The following is a 16,304-nucleotide window of genomic DNA, read 5'->3' as shown; positions in this document are numbered from 1 at the left end:
TAGTGCCTATTTCTTTGTGAATAGCACCACCATTCCAGCTGCAAAAGCCAGAAAAATTGGAGTCATCATATTCTCCTCTTTTCCCCTCACCACCTGTATCTGATGCATTACCAAGTCCTGTTGCTACAACCTCTAAAATAGCTCTTGGATCTACTATTCTCTTCACTTCCACTGCTATTATCCTAGTCCAAGTCACTACCATCAACTTTTCCCTGGAGCTCTGCAACAATCTTCTGCTTGGTCTCCCTGCATCCATTTTGGCCTCCCTTCAACCTAGTCCCTCACATTGCCGCTAGAGTGGCCTTATCAAATACACGCTCATGCTTAAAATTTGCTTCCCGCTGCTCCTAAAATAAAGACCAAAACAAAGCCCTCCTCCAACTCTGCAATCCGGTTCACCAGTTTTCTTTGAGCTTGAATGGGCAATGCTCCACCCCACTTCAAGACTTCTGCACTTGCCGTTGTCATCCTTGGGATCTTAGCGTCACATCTTAGGGAAAGCCTTTCCAAGCTTCCTTATTAGGTCATGCCGCTTTGCTGTAGGATCATAGAGAAATCTGTGCCTTTCTTTCAGGGCACTTTTCTGCCTACAGACTATAAGATCCACGAAAACATGGAACTAGTATCTCCTACAACGTAATGCCTGGCACGTAGTAAGTGATCACTCTATGGATGTTGAAGGCTCAATCAATATATAAACTTCAAAGAGAGTGGCCGATGATGTATGTGTACCCAGCCCCAGAGAGAACACAAATAATGCCCGTGACCCACCCGCATGGCCCAGCAGCCTGGACCACAAGACTCTTCGCTCCTCCCAGTAGCTCCGCCCCTTGGTCCCCGCCCCTCCCTGCTGAGTCGTGGGGCGGGGCATAGAGGTCGCGTGACGTGACAGGAGCCGGCCGCTGATTGGGTTTCTAGGCGTGCCGGCTACGAAACGGGGCGTGTCCGCGTGCGCTGATTGGCTGTCGGGCGGTGGCTGGGCGGGCTGCGGCGGTGGCGGCGGCGCGGGGGCGGGCGCTGGGAGGGACGGGACTGGGCAGGGCAGGGAGGGCAGAAGCTGCGGGTAGGATGGGTCCTCGCCGCCGGCTTCACTGAGACTCGCTCGCGTGGGCTGCCCGCCGCGGGCCCGCAGTGGCCGCGGCGGCATGAAGGGCGCTCTGGGGAGTCCTGTGGCCGCGGCCGCCGCAGGCGCCGCGATGCAGGAGAGTTTTGGCTGCGTCGTGGCCAACCGCTTCCACCAGCTGCTGGACGACGAGTCGGACCCGTTCGACATCCTGCGCGAGGCCGAGCGCCGGCGCCAGCAGCAGCTGCAGCGCAAGAAGCGCGACGAGGCGGCGGCCGCGGCGGCCGGGGCCGGCAACCGAGGCGGCAGGAGCCCGGCTGGGGCATCGGGCCACAGACCCGGCGCGGGCGGCGGCCGGAGGGAGTCCCAGAAGGAGCGCAAGAGCCTCCCGGCCCCCGGCGCGCAGCAGCCGGACAGCCCCGGGGGCGGCCCGCAGCCTCCCGGTAGGCGCGCCCCGCCCGGCACCGGGTGGGCGCGGTGGGCGGGAGGGGAAGGAGAACGGGGTCACGGAGGTCACCCCTCCTCAGCCGCCCCACGACGTCCCACTGTGAGACTGGGGTCACTGGGACTTGTTCCAGAAAGGGTAGGGGGCTCCGAGAAGAGTTGGCTGGAGTTGAGGGTCGTTGTGGCCGAGGAAGGTAGGAAGAGAGGACGGGGGTGGGGGTGTACGCCCCTTCTGGCCTGTCCCAGCCCCTCCTGGGGGCGAGGGAGTGAGCAGGCTTGGAGTAGGGGACTTCGGAACCCTGGAAACCGAACCTTTACAAGTTGGGCAAAGTTGAGGGGTATTTCTGGGGTTGTGTGTGGGGGCGAACACTGGGGTCGCTGCCCCAGGGCTCTCAAATCTAGAACTAGCCGGGGGACCTTCTCCATCCTCCAGCCCGACCTCTGCAAGATTCGCGTCGGGAGACTACAAGAGAAGTGTGGTGGGAATGAGGGAGGGGAGCCCCTCTTAGGGAGGATGGAGGAGGGCGCACTCGGCCCCTGGCGGTGGTGGGGAGGGGGGTGGCGGCGAGAGCCGCCGGGGTGAGGGGCTGGGGCCTCTGTGATGGAGGGAAGGCCTGGGTGACCGCGGGGGCGGGCTGTGACGTCAGGGCCGCGAGCGGAATGCGGCGGGGGTGGACGCGGGGTCCCCGGAGCCTTCCAAGCCCAGTGCCTTCACTCATGCCCCTTACGGGAGCTTCCAGCAGCCACCCCGCAGTACAGCATGTAGTGATGATGGGTTGTGTGACTTGTCATTAACTCAGGCTTCTTTACGAAAAGGATTTTTCACCATTTCAACAAGAATATTAAAAGTTCGTTAATCCCTGCTTGTCCAGAACGGCCAGCGCAAAGATTGGTGTACTGTCTGCTTCCGGGGACGGAGGGTGCTTAAGAGCCGTTTCTCACCTGACCTGCATCAGTGGGATAGCCTCCAAGACTCCTCCTGTGTTCCCTGTTTTCCAAAAATAAGGCAGTGGTTCTCCCGGGAAAGAGTGTTAAGATGTATAAGTTCGACCATTCCAGCCGATGTTTGTCAGTGTATTCAGCTCGGCTTTGCTAGCTTGTTCCTTGCTTGATAAAAATTGTGCAGCCCAGCCCCGAGAGAGCAACTCCTGGTATGAGTGTTGAGGCTTTGACTCCTGCAGCTAGGTAATGTTTATCTTTATCTGGGATGAAAAGTTCAATTCAGCAGTATCATTTGAGAATCAGAAAATTAAGGCACTCTAAGAAAGCGAACTGAAAATTATTTTAAATGCTGTTGAGTAGCCCCGGACTCCTTGGTAGACCAGTATGCTTATGAGCATATTTAAACGAGATTTGAGTTAATATTGTATATTTTGTATTATGTTCTGTTTTTCTCTTAAATGTATTTAGATAATTATCATAGTAAAAGAATTGAGGAAGGCTAAGCTTTATTTTTTTAGCAAATGAAATATATATTTTATCTTTTAGTGTGAAACGGAACTTACTTATGTCACTATTAACCTTTTTGCTATTTAACCTTTTTTACTATTGAAAATGTCATGCATTTTTGTTATAAAATTTTTAAGCAACTCAGAAATGCATGAAGTAAAGTGAACATTCTGTGTTTTTCGTACTGTTAACACCTTGCATTGACATCCATAAATGCACTGAGCTGTATCTTTTTTTTCCCCTAAACTTAGATGATACAACCTGGGTTGCAGTTTGCATTAAGCATTATGATCTAGTACATTTATAACTTACTAAAGTAATAAACTTATAAACTTAGCATTGTAATCTAGTTTATAGTTTTTTTTAAATAACCTTTTTCCTGTCAATTGTTTATGATCCAAGAAATCTGGCTTTTGAGATCTATATTAAAGAACTTCAGTTAATTTTGTAGTTAGACTGGAAATTTTGTAATTTGAGTTCTTTTTCAAGTATGTGTTATTTCAGGAGCAGTCAGCTCATTAGTTTACATTTATGTAGTTACCATAATAAATTTATCTGTATGGGTGGTAGAGTTCTGCTTGCTCAAGCTTTTGCAGCCCTTACTGATATGGACTGCATTTTTCTAACACTCAAAATTTTAAATTTTGTTAGAATATCATAAGCAAAAGCTTAGCGTAGACAAGAATCAGAGTCAAAACAAGTCTGACATATAATGGAAAATTGATTAATCTCAAAAGGATGTGGAAATCATAGGATTCTCCCTTAGAAAGGGAGGTTTTTAATGTCCTTCAATATTTAACAATATACAAAGACCCTGGGGTGACACCTTGCTCAGAAAATTCATTCTTGAAGTCCTCAGAGGCTGTTTCAGCTTTGCTTTTCCTGCCTTTTCAGAACAATTCTCTGAGTCAAAGCTCAGCTTTATTTGGGAGAAATCTCACTGTAAATTGTATTGAATTCTGTCCCTTCATGAGGGCTTGGGGGTTAGGTCCGTGATCAGACTGCACATGCCAGCCTTTTGTTGGAAGGGGCTAGTGAAATTCAGCGTTTGCATTATCCACTTGGAGCTGCTGATTGAGCACAGAAAAACTACATTCAGTTGCATTCTTAATCTCTTAGTAGTAAATTGTGGTGTCGGGGGAAACTGGACCCATTATCTTTGTTTTTTGGGTTTTGGAAGGAAAATGAAATGTTTGCAGGGTATTGATAATTATCCTAATGAGTAGCCAGTCACATTTGATGGTTTTCAGTTTATACACAGAAGCTACAGAAGAAGCTTTAGAAATTTGAAACTGTATAAAATAACTTTTTACATTGAGGGAAAGCTGTTGAAAAGTATTGTTACTGTTTGTGTACTTGCTGATGGCTGTTCCTGTCATGGCCTGTTACCGTCTTCAACTCGTTAGATAATTAACTTTCATAATAATATTTTCTACCTCACATTTCAAATGCCTCTTCCATATTTGATCTTGTTAGTAATGTGTGTGCCCACGGATCTAGCGTTGCATAGTCCTGGGCAACTGGGCTTAAGTGTCCGTCTCTGTTTTGTTTCTGCAGTTAAAGCATAATGCTCTGCTTACGATAGCATCTTTCCTGTATCCTAAACATGTCACAAGCTCAGATTGTGACTTCAGGATGCAAATCAGATTTTAGCATGTCTAGGTTATGGGACTTTAACTTAAGATTGAACTTCGATCTGTTATGCAACTTTTCACATTTCAAAAAAATACTTCGTTAACTAATAAGTAATAAATGGCACCGTTTTGTGTTAGTGGTGTCGCAGACATGAGTTTTGCTTTAAAATGAGATCAGTAAGGTATTTGAACTATATTAATATCTACATATGCCCAGTTTATAAGGTTTAGGTAGAAAATATTAAGTAAGAAAGTAGATTCCTTGAGAGTTGTGTGTATCTGGCCAAGTAGAAAGGAACAGAACAGTGAAAAAAAATGCCCATTAATTCAAGTACATTTAATATTTTTATAGACATACAACCAATGTGAAGGATGGCTTATACTAGGAAAAATCAAAGCTACTAAAATAAAACTTGTACGTAATGTATGAGATGGAGACCTGTTAAATGTACACAAAAGAAAAAACATGTTTTTTGGAAGATGACTTAAGAAGTGAAAAACTTACTCACAGTATATTTACCAAACACTAGATGCCTTAAGATATAGACTCTGCTTAAAATTTTAAAGCTTCCAAACTGAGAGGAATAAAGGAAGAGGACAGAGAAGACCGGAGTGGCCCCAGCCCCAGCCTGGCTCAATGTCGGCCCCTCTGTGCATGGGACATGCCCCTTAAAGTGCTGACTGGCCCTTGTGTGAGTTGGCAAATTACCAGCATGGCCTCATATTTGAGAAGTGTGATCATAAATGTATAAGTCCCATCAAAGAGCAAGAAAATCCATTTTTAAGTGAAAAAAGATATAACTGTACAAACTATTTAAAAATAAAAACATAATAAGCCAGTGATGAACTATAGTTGAGGTTATGAAAGTACAATCTGAAATACAGGGTATTTAATTTCTGGATGGCTCTTAGCTGCGGGGTCTTGATAAAGCCACTGTTGTGAAATGTGGTTGATTAAGTGTGTAAAATCTCCATCACTGTTGCAGTGTCATTGTGAGATACCTGTAATCGTAGGTTAGTCAGTATCATTTAGTCTTATACTTTCTAGGACATAAGGGAAAGAATATGATTCAATAGTAATGTCACAGTTTTATTAAGGAGTAGTTGACTCGACTCTGGGCAGTAGTAGTACCAGCGACTTTTTTCTTCCCTGAACTTTTCCAAACTTCCCCAGATTTTCCTGTGACACTGATTTCTAGGAAAGTGAAAATGTGAAGTACCTGTGAGTGTACCTGTGGCGGACCTTGTGTTCTAGCTCCCCGCTTTTGATTTTTTTGCTGGCAGGCCAGAAGCGAACTCCCAGAAGAGGGGAGCAGCAAGGATGGAATGACAGCCGGGGGACGGAGGTGACGCTTGACAGAGCCGAGCGGAGATCCTACAGGGAATATCGACCCTATGAGACTGAGAGGCAGGCAGACTTTACACCTGAGAAGTTTACAGATGAAAAGTAGGTACTGCAGACGTGGGCCAGGAGGGCGGGGGGGAGCCAGAAGGATTCTCAGAGAACTACTAGCCTTTGTGACCTTTTTTGTGGTGCCAGACCTGGGACTGTTTTGCCAATTTAAGTACCATATCATGTGGCCTTAGGGAACACGTGGAGGATCTTCTGTTTATCTTGGAAATGACCTTAAGTCCTGGTTCAGGACATGATTGTATGATGAAAAATGGATTATTTATTGGTAACCATGAAGAGTACTCTTATAAACAAACTATACAGGAGTATATTAAATTGGTTAAGTTTTCTTTTGAAGTTGGGGCCAGGGATGTAGTTATATTTTGATTTAGCACTGCTAATTTAGACGACTGATGAATTTAAATGTATGCCTAGCCCCACGTCAGGTCAATGGGTTATCATGATGAAATTTGACCAAAAAACCTGTAGACTGTGTGACCCCCAGCTTCTGGCTCCCATGCCTTCCCTGGAAAGTGCTCTGACCTGGAAGGTGGTCTCAGGCTGGCGCAGTCTGACGCCGCTTCTGAGGGGTGTGGCGGCACGTGGGCTGTCATGCCCACCAGTACACAGGAAGCAGTTCGCAGTGTCTTATGCTTGGGCACTGACAAGATGGGTGTTTGCTGCCCAAAGGTTTTAATTATTAAACCTACCTAACATTGGGTTTAGATTAAACTGAAACAACTTGTGAATCATAACCAAAGGAAAACAAAGTTAAACCGGCTTAAGGGAGACTAGAATGGTGTACAGTTCAATGTCAAGGGAGCCGTTACTCCCAAAGTCTTTCAGCTTCTTGATTTCCAGTTCCGCTTAGGAGTCTGGCTGCAAGTTTTAACCAAAACCATGGCTTTGTAAGGCAGTGCTCTTGAGTCCATTAAAACTAACCGGAAAGAAAAGAAAAAAAGAGTTCAGCAGAGAATCCCTCAGTCTGAGTGAGAGGGCTGAACAGGTGGAAGCTACACATTCAAAATGTAGAGATGGTGGTATGTGCTCGTCTTGGACACTGCGCTGTGCACCAGAAACTGACACGTTGTAACTGACTATGCCTCAGTTATTAAAAAAAAAAAAAACCCAGACAAGGTGTATCTGCCACCATGTCAGAGGATTGACAGTTAGAGAAAGGCTGAATTCTGCTTTTTGTGGGGGCAAGGGGTGTGATTTCTTCAAATTTGCTATGTAATAGCTGTAGTCTGCTTGCTTACAGAAGGCTTTCTAGGTCAGAGCTGCTTGTTTTGGAAAGCATTTGTGTATTTTTTCCTCACTTCAGGGATTTATTCTGTGGGAATAAGGAAATTATAGCTCAAAAGCACAAACCTGTGTTTCCAGCTTTTTAAGTAGCAAAATTATGAGTGTTTAGAAAGGGTAAGATAGGTCTTTATATGTTGAGATGAAAAAAATGGCTGTGAAGTGATGCGTATTTCAGATTTACAGAGAGTTACAAGAATTATATAGAGAATTCCCATACACACTCAAGATTCCCCAAATGACACTTTAACACATTTGCTGTATCATAGCTTTCCCTTCCTTTCTCCTTTTCTTTCTCCTCCCTTCTCTCTCTCTCACACACACATTTCTTTTCTCTGTCATTTGAGAATAAAGTGCAGCAATGTCCCTTTATCCCTAAATACTTTAAATGTATGTCCTGAAAACATGGTACAATTATCAAATTCATAAACACTGATGCAATAGTATCATCTAGTTCTCTAAATTTTGTAGTCTACTGGCTACTGAGATTTTACCGCTTGTCCTAATAACATCCTTTTAGCAAAAGAAAAAAAAAATTCCTGGTTCAGGAGCCAGTCTAGGAATGTGCATTGCTCTCAGTCTTCTTTAATTGGAAACGGCTCTTCAGTCCTGTATTTTTTATGGATTCGACATTTCTGAAGAACATGGACCAGTTATTTTGTAGAACAGCCCAGAATTTGAGTCTGCCTACTGTTTCCTCATGGAACAAGGTTATGCATTCTGGCAGGAGGACCGCAGAAGTGACATCTTGTTTATTTTCACGGAAATTTGAAAACATTTTTTGATAAGTCATGTGCTGTCAGAAAAGATATTTTCCCTCTTTTTTTAAAAAAAATACTCTTCTATTAATAAAGATCCGTAAGATATTTAATAAAAATAATTTATAGTCAAAGTTAGTCAATTTGGAAAATGCATAAAACTGTAAGGATTAAAACCACCTGTCTTACCATCTGAGATGATTTCTCTTAACACTTAGCACATTGTCTCCCTTTCTTTTTTATACATAGGTATGCTTAGATGTTAAAATGTTAATATGTATACACTGAGTACTGTATATTTCTTCTCCACTTGACAAGCAGAACTCAGTAACGTCATTAACAATGTTTGGTAGGCGTTTCTCATGGTTCTGTTGTGATCTGCGTTTGGAGTATTACAATGTAATTATTCCATCAGTGTTGGACCGCTGCTCAGCTTCCAGTTTTTTGCTTAATGAAGGATACCCAACAAACAGCTTTTCATATGTATAGGAACTTTCCTAAACGGAGTTCTTGAAGTGGGAATCCCAGTTAGAGTCATAAAGCACTGGTTCTTAGCTGGATGTCATGTATCCAAATCCGGGACCCAGTTTGTACTTCAGTGCAAGGTTGGATGGGTACATGTAGTGTGAAAACAAACAAAAATTGGGGTGTGTGGGGCAGTTGTTGCTACATAGTGACAGATCACTGTCCTAGTAACCTGTGAGATTACTCGAGTATGATAAAGTTTCATCTTTGCTTATTTAGTAGTGAAAAATGGTATCAACCTGTATTTCTATGATACCAGTACATGCTTACTGGACAGAATTACGGAATCTTGATCATTTTAACAGACTGCTCCTGGCCTCTCAATTTATGGATGAAGAAACACCCAGAGTTTTAGCGACATGGAAGATTTTTTTTTTCTCCACTAAAGCAGAACACACGTTTTCACATGGAAGCAGTGGCATAAATGGTGCTGCGAGTAACTGTCCGCGTGGCTCAGGTGCGCAGAGCTGTCACTCGCTGCGTATGCTCTGGGAGTGCGACTACTGTTGTTAATGCCATCGGAATTTTCTTTAGGCTCCAAATGATGAACTTAAGTGAACTCTTAGAGCAGTGACTATTAGGAAATTAGTCTGCCTCTGTCTGGATGCAGTTTGGCTTTTTCTTTGGCTGTTTCTGCAGTTTAGTGCTGGTCATTTAAAGTCAGTTCCAGTTTTGAAAGAATCACTTACTCAGATGTTTAGGTTATTTTTTTCCCTTCCTCATAAGAAAACATTTCAAAAAATTGCAGTAAAATATACATAACGTGAAATTTACCGTTTTAACCACTTCTAAGTGTACAGTGCAGTGACATTAAGTACACTAATTGTTTTGCAGTCATCTCTACTATCTGTCTCCAGATTGTTTCGTCTTCCCAAACTGTACCCATGAAATATTAACTCCCCATTCCTCCCTCCGTGAACTTCATGCCTTTAACCTGTAAAACAGGTCAGGTACTCACGCCGACTTGGTTGGACTGTTGTAAGAAAGTGGATTGTAAGTATGTGAAGCGCGATGGGATGCTTGGCCCAGTACAATATCATTTTCCTTCCTTTTGTTTTTACGTCACAGTGAAGCTTCCTCAGTGGAGTACAGGACTCCTCAATGCTCACCAAGTAACAAAAGAGGATATATTTTATAAGAAGAGAATTATAAGGAAGGAATTGAGAATAAATGTAATTGGGTTTTGGGGTGGGAGTATCTATGGAATAAAGAAAAATGATTTAACATTAAAATACACAGGGCAATGTTTAGGTTTCAATTACCATTCTATGTCTTTGTCAGTATCTGATTTAGATTTCATGTCAATTTAGACCCGATTTTGACTATTGGCAGTGTTTTCTCTGTATGTTTTTGTGCTTCGTTTCCTCTCAGTTTTTAGGTAAACTTCTTTTATGGCTCTGACCAACTTCCTGGTTAAGAATTCACTGTTGTTTTTTCATTGGTCACTGTTTTAGAACTCTGCTTTAGATATTTACTGTTATGTGGAATCAGACTTTACAGTGGTCTCTATTTAAACATTTGGTTTCGGTCCGGGGAGGAGGGAAATTGAAAAGCCAACTTGGAGAATTGATTTAGGACACTGTTTCTTGTAAGAGAGTGGCATAAAATTAGTAATCGGTGCTTCTGTGTTTTTTTAATCTTTTTGAGTAGGGAGAATTGTGAGTTTTGTGTCTTTTTACCCAAGATCATAACAGTAGCTTTTTAATGTAACGTTTTCAGCCATACAGGTAGACTGGAGCACACCTCTGTTTCTGGTTTCTGAGCCATGAATGTCACTAGCTTTCAGCAAGCAATTTGTTGTCGCTTTAAATATGTCTAAAAGCCTTGACAAATTAAAATATATAATTTACCTTATTAAACTAGGGATTAACGATGAAAAAGATGAGGCCCTTCCAGCAGGAGCTTTTGAGTCTGGTGGAGGAGGGGCAGGTGCTCATAAAAACTGACCATGACCTGATGGCAGCAGAGGTGAGCTTGGGGAGAGGCGGGCAGTCAGGCCCTGGATCCAGCAGGTGTGGCAGGGAAGGAGAGAGGAGTGGAGAAAAGGCAGATTTTTGGTCTGGACACTCTTGTGTTGAGTTAGGGACCATAGGAGGAGCAGGGGGTCAGGGTTGGTCATGTATCTACAGGGCAGGGGGTACGGAGGGGGGACATCCAGGAAGTAACTGACTTTGTGGCCTGGAATCAGAAAGCGCCCGAATGAGACCCAGGGGCTCATGAATGAGGGTCACATAGGGTGAGTGCAGAGACAGGACAATGTGTGCAGGAGACGGAGCGGCGGGAATGCTGGTGCACTGAAGGGCACACAGGTGGGTACACAGGAGAAAGGGTGTCCAAGACATGCTCCGTGAAAAAGGCAAGATGCAGACACTTTCCCTTTATGTGACTCAGCAAGCGTCTGCCTCTGAGAAGTGGAATTTGGTGGCCAAGAAGCAAGAATACCACCTTGTGAATGTTTGGGTATTACCTATTTCAAAAATAATTTTTAAAGAGCAGGCAGGGAAGGAGAAGCCAAAAAGGGCAGAGGAAATTTTAGGGTTGGCAGTGTCAAATGATGCATAGGGGTCAGATGACATAGACACAAAAGTTGCTATTGGATTTAACAACAAAGAAGCCATCTTCAACTGTCTTCCTCATCTGTGGGCAATAGTAGTGATTAAATGACTGTGCCAGACATAGTACGTGCTCAGTAAAATTTATTATTCAAGCCACACCATTCTTTCTAGTATTCTATAGCCATAACGTCCTTCTGGAATTTTTTTTCTCAAAAAAAAAAAAAAAAAAGCCTTGGCTCCTTCATCCAATTCACCACTTTTTATTATACCCATTTCTTCCTAGACCAGTTGACAGGTTTGATCGAGACAGGCCACTGAGAGGACGCGGAGGCCCAAGAGGGGGCATGCGAAGCAGAGGCAGAGGTGGTCCTGGGAACAGAGCTTTTGACGGTTTTGACCAGAGAGGAAGACGAGAATTTGAGAGATACGGTGGGAATGATAAAATGTAAGTTTCTTCGGAAATGCAATTTTCCCTTTAAGATCTCGGTTAGACCTGGTATGAATCTGTTGTGTGTGCATCTTTACTTGACTGCATGTTAGTCTTCACTTGACTGCATGTTAGTCTTCACTTGACTGCATGTTAGTCTTCACTTGACTGCATGTTAGTCTTTACTTGACTGCATGTTAGTCTTTATTTGACTGCATATTAGTCTTGACTGCATATTAGTCTTTACTTGACTGCATATTAGTGTGCTCTTATTCCCGAGCGAACTGATCAGCCTTTCTGATTTGGAGATGGACTGGAGACCAGCTTCCAGTTTAAGGGAATATTCTTTCTCTCTCTAGAGCAATCAGAACTGAAGACAGCATGGGTGGATATGGAGTTCGCACCTGGGGATCAGGTAAAGATACCAGGTAGGGTGCAAAGGTGTGCTTTCTGTGAACCTACAGTATGGACGTATGTGGATCTTTATATGCCTGTCTTGAAAATTATGCCCTCTGCATTACACTTGCAGCCTTTATATTTGTATGCTTTAAGACTGATTTTTAGGCTTTTGTTTCATGAGATGACTTTGAAAAGCAGGTTTGCTATGTTGCAGTTAGATTTGAAACAGCCTTTAAAGTTCCTTTATTTTATCTTATTTTAGCCAGGCAAGTTTGTGTGTTTGGGGATACCCCTGGCACATTGCATTGTATGTTTGCATATGCTTCAGAATGCTTTTTATATTCCTGAGTATTCTATACTTTGTTTCTCTATGGCCGTCCTGAGTTTTTTGTATACATTGCATTGTGATGTTATAAAATCATTTGCAGATCTAAGCTCAATGACAAGTTTCAGTGAGGTTCAGATTTGACATTTCCCGGAGGCTTTCTGGTCTCTCAGATCTGTGCCAGTTTTGCTACTCAGAGCGGGTACTTGGCTGTGCTGTTTCTGTCATTTCGGGACTTGCTGGTGTCCGCACAGAAACAGGCAGGAGATATGGGGAGTCAGTGGCTTCAGGATGTGTGGCAGGCTTTCCACAGGTTGGAAGGCTTGAGGGAATCCAGACTTCAGCTTTTCTTCTTGTGAAGAATATAAGCTTTTTACATAAACTCATTTTTCTTAATTTGTTATCCTTAAAAGCAAATGGACACAGTAGCGCCAAATACAAAATTAGATTTAGGACCGCTGCACATCTGTGTTGTCCTTGAAAGGAAACTTATTAAATGTTTCTCAGTCTGGGGTTCTATAGAACCTCCATGGCAAATCTTTTCATTTGGCTTTATTTTACTGCGATAATACATGTGAAAAAAGGAATTCAGGCCCCTTCAGAATCATCTGATTATGCACGAGGTCCTGGATTCAATCCCCAGTACCTCTTTTGAAATAAATAAATAAACCTAATTACCTCCTCCCAAAACAAAAACAATAAATAGATTTTTTAAAAATAGAACCATCTGATTTACTACCTTATCTAATACTGCTACTCCGTTTCACTTGGCGTTTGAACTTAAAATCATTTTGGCTCCAAGTGATTGCTTACTCTAAGGGGTGAGTCTTGGCCTCGGAACATGAAAAAGGACCACATGCGCTCCTGGCGGACAGCATGTCCCAGTGTTAAGATGACCCGTGCCCCATGGCACTCAGTCAAAGCTCTGAGGTGGTAATCAATCTGTAACTGAAAGATTTTTTTTGTAGGCTAAGGCTTTTAACTTCTTGTTGAATACACTGAGATTTTGATTTGCCATGATGAAAACAGTGAGGTCCAGTCGAGTTGGTGCTGCTTTTGATGAATGAGAAAAGAGCAGAAGGAGGCTGCCAGTGAGTGAGGTGTTCGTGGTTGGCGAGGGCGGGTGCTGCACTGCGCATGGTGGGTGTGAGGGCTTTGCTGTAGTTTGCTATTCCTGTTTGAAGACATTGGCGGTCTCATTGGATCTGTGGACAAGATGCTTTCAGAATGGTGTAACTGAGCCGCTTCCCTTGTTACTGGTTTTCTTCCAGAGTTTGACCATCAGTACCTGTGCTGCAAGCACAATTTTCTCCGTTTGCAATAACTTAAAATGAGTAATATCAGACATTATTTTCTTGTTACCAGTGGGAATAAACACCCACGGATGCAGTTTTCAGTAATGCTGCCTTCCCACTTTGATTGTGAAGAGCAAGACAGGTTTATGTAGTAATCAAGCGACATTTGATTAAAAGCTGTTCACTGTCATGGATGTGGTTAAGTACGAAGTCTGATTGAACTTGAACTAGTTACCACAGTCTTGAGGTGCTTAACATTTGTGATCATACTTGTGCCAACAGGCATTTTCTACGTTAGTGTAACCAAATTCAAAATATAGACTGTGGCCCTGGAACTTTTATCTTTCTTTTAAAAAATCCAACATTGGTGGTTTTCTTTCAACGAAATTACAAAATTTGCCAAAATAAATTGTTGCTAATCTTGAAACTTGCTTGTTTTATAGTTTTGGCCATATGATTCCATAAGAGGTTTAAGCACAAAATTAGTTGTATGTTTATTCATAAAATAATTTAGGGCAATACAGGAGGGAGGTCCGTGATTTTTGTTTTCTTCCAAGTTGACTGGCAGGTTTGAGAAAGGCTGGGTTTTACATGGTGTCTTTGCTTTGTATTCTGTTTTTTTTTTTTTCCTCCTGCATGTCTTCGTAGCCCTTTTATGATTTTCAGTTGTTGAAAGCTATGAACTGTCAGCGAACCCGTTTTTTATCCCCTTGGTGTATTACATGGCCGAGGGAATAAAGAGGAAGTTGGAATCATACAGCGCTGCCATTGATGCTAGATTCTTGGATGGTAACAACTCCCGTGACCCCCGTGGGGTCAGGCTGATGTGCAGAGACGGCTTTTGTGAAGAGGCCTCTGCCAGACAGAGCACCAGTGATGTCCTTCCAAACAGACAGAATTTGATTTAGGACCTTTTTTTAAAAGTAAAAATCATTTATTCAAATTTTATGTTGAAAACTGAATTTTTTAAGAAGTTGATTGCAATGGCTTTCAGGGGAGAATGAAAACATTTTGAACGTAAAAAGTCTGTTTTTTAAAATTGTAGTTCAATTTGTGTTTACTTTTTTTTTAAAAAAAAACTGATTTTATGAAGATTTTTCCAGAACTAGGATGGAAAAAGTTCTGGGTTCTATATGTCAAGTATAAAATATTTCTAATGGATATGTTTATATTGACTAATTTTAGCATTTTTCTGAAAATGAAATTTCTTTTGCTGGTACTTTTTTAAAGGAATGTTCAGCTGGGATTAATCTTAACCTTAAAAAAATTAAGATTGTTAAAATTCATATTGTTTTTCATTGTGCTGTCTTTTGGAATCTGTGGATTGTGCACTTAGATGTGATAATATATAAATTGATGTTTCAAAGCCTTATTTTTCTGGTATAGTTATCAGCAGCTTGTTTATAATCCTGCACACTCACTTTTGTGGAATGTTTCCACTTTCTTGCCATATTCTAAAGTCTGAGATGGCACATTATCTACTGTAAGTCACTTAACACTTGCAGGTTGGGAATTTTTATGGCCCCTGTTAATATTTGGAATTTCCTAGGATCATAAGACCTTTGAATACTTGTTCTGGTCCTTCACAGTCTGTTTGTAATTGTAGGCCATTCATGGAAACTTCTGTTTCTCAAAGTCCTTTTTACTTTTGGAAATAATTTGTATGGATTAGCAATTAAGAGCATTTTCCCCCTTTTTCATTTTGATGTGGATTACCTATGCGTACATATTAATTCCTTGAAGAATATTTACTTAAGAAGAAGGACACTGAAATGTGGGTTTTTTCCGTCTTGACTATGTAAGGGCATTGATGTAGACGTGTTTGTGTGACTGGAGTGATTCTTGATCTTTGCAGTGACATGGATCTGACGGCGCCGATGGAAGAGACCACAGGGGTGGAGGAGTCCCTGGGCCCCCTGGAGGAGGAATCTCCAGCCAAGTAGGTGTTTCAGTCATTTTCCTCATCGGGTTGTTGGTCTTTTTCTTAAGGATTTCTAAGAGCTCTTCGTAGCGCAGGGAGGTCAACCTTTTGCCGTACATCGCAGAGGGTTGATCTTCTTCATGTGTTAATGAATAATCGAACTAACTGATCATTCAAGTAATCTAGAGAATGGTTATTAATGATGATTAATGGGTTAAATTCAAGTTAAATTCTTCCCTGTGCCCACAGCGTCTTTTCCAGCAGCAGACTGTACTGTGACTCATCTGTCTCTCATCAGGACCCCATCTTTTGGCCCTTTATTCTCCCCCAGTCTCTCCTCCCTCTGTTCTCCATGGAGCTTACTTCCCTGGTCCATCTCCTTGCCGAGTCTTTGAACTCCCTTGTCCCTTGGATCTTTTAAGCACCTTGCTAGCAAAACCCACCTCCTGGATGTCTGCCAGCCGTCTGCCTCCTCTCTGCCTGCGCCCACAGGCTGAGCACTGCAGCTGACTCAGCAGGGCTGACGGGGCCCCTGGAAATTCCTGACAGCCGCACTCCAAAAGGGGCCCTCAGCGCCCCCCAGCAACGCCTGTCTCTTGGGTTTGCTCTTTCCCCCACCCACTGCGATGACTGGTTCAATCCTTCCTGTCTCCTCAAAGCCCTGACGCTGCCCCCCCCACACCCCCCTTCCCCTGTGCTCCCCACACCTCGTCTGTCACTTTCTGGGTACAGCTTTACCTCCTATGACACAGAGAAGTTAGGAGCCATCAGATGGGAACTTCCCGAAGGTGCAGACCTGCCTGCACCTGCCTGC

At 43.0% G+C, this 16,304-nt stretch overlaps 1 protein-coding gene across 1 annotated transcript in view; it reads left to right on the top strand.

Annotated features, from left to right (window-relative positions):
• Positions 1-1,032: 1,032 nt before the first annotated feature.
• Positions 1,033-16,304, top strand: part of HABP4 (hyaluronan binding protein 4) — a 37,272-nt gene continuing 22,000 nt past the window's right edge. Inside the window, exons 1-5 of the mRNA XM_074363043.1 lie at positions 1,033-1,506; positions 5,875-6,037; positions 11,407-11,568; positions 11,910-11,978; positions 15,425-15,508. Coding sequence (XP_074219144.1) covers positions 1,146-1,506; positions 5,875-6,037; positions 11,407-11,568; positions 11,910-11,978; positions 15,425-15,508 — 839 coding nt within the window. The 5' untranslated portion in view covers positions 1,033-1,145. The remainder of the gene's footprint in view (positions 1,507-5,874; positions 6,038-11,406; positions 11,569-11,909; positions 11,979-15,424; positions 15,509-16,304) is intronic.

The sequence above is a fragment of the Camelus bactrianus genome, chromosome 4, assembly GCF_048773025.1.
Source record: "Camelus bactrianus isolate YW-2024 breed Bactrian camel chromosome 4, ASM4877302v1, whole genome shotgun sequence".
In the NCBI taxonomy this organism is placed as follows: Eukaryota; Metazoa; Chordata; class Mammalia; order Artiodactyla; family Camelidae; genus Camelus; species Camelus bactrianus.
Note: the sequence above shows the minus strand (reverse complement) of the source record. Positions and strands in the feature narration are given on the sequence as shown.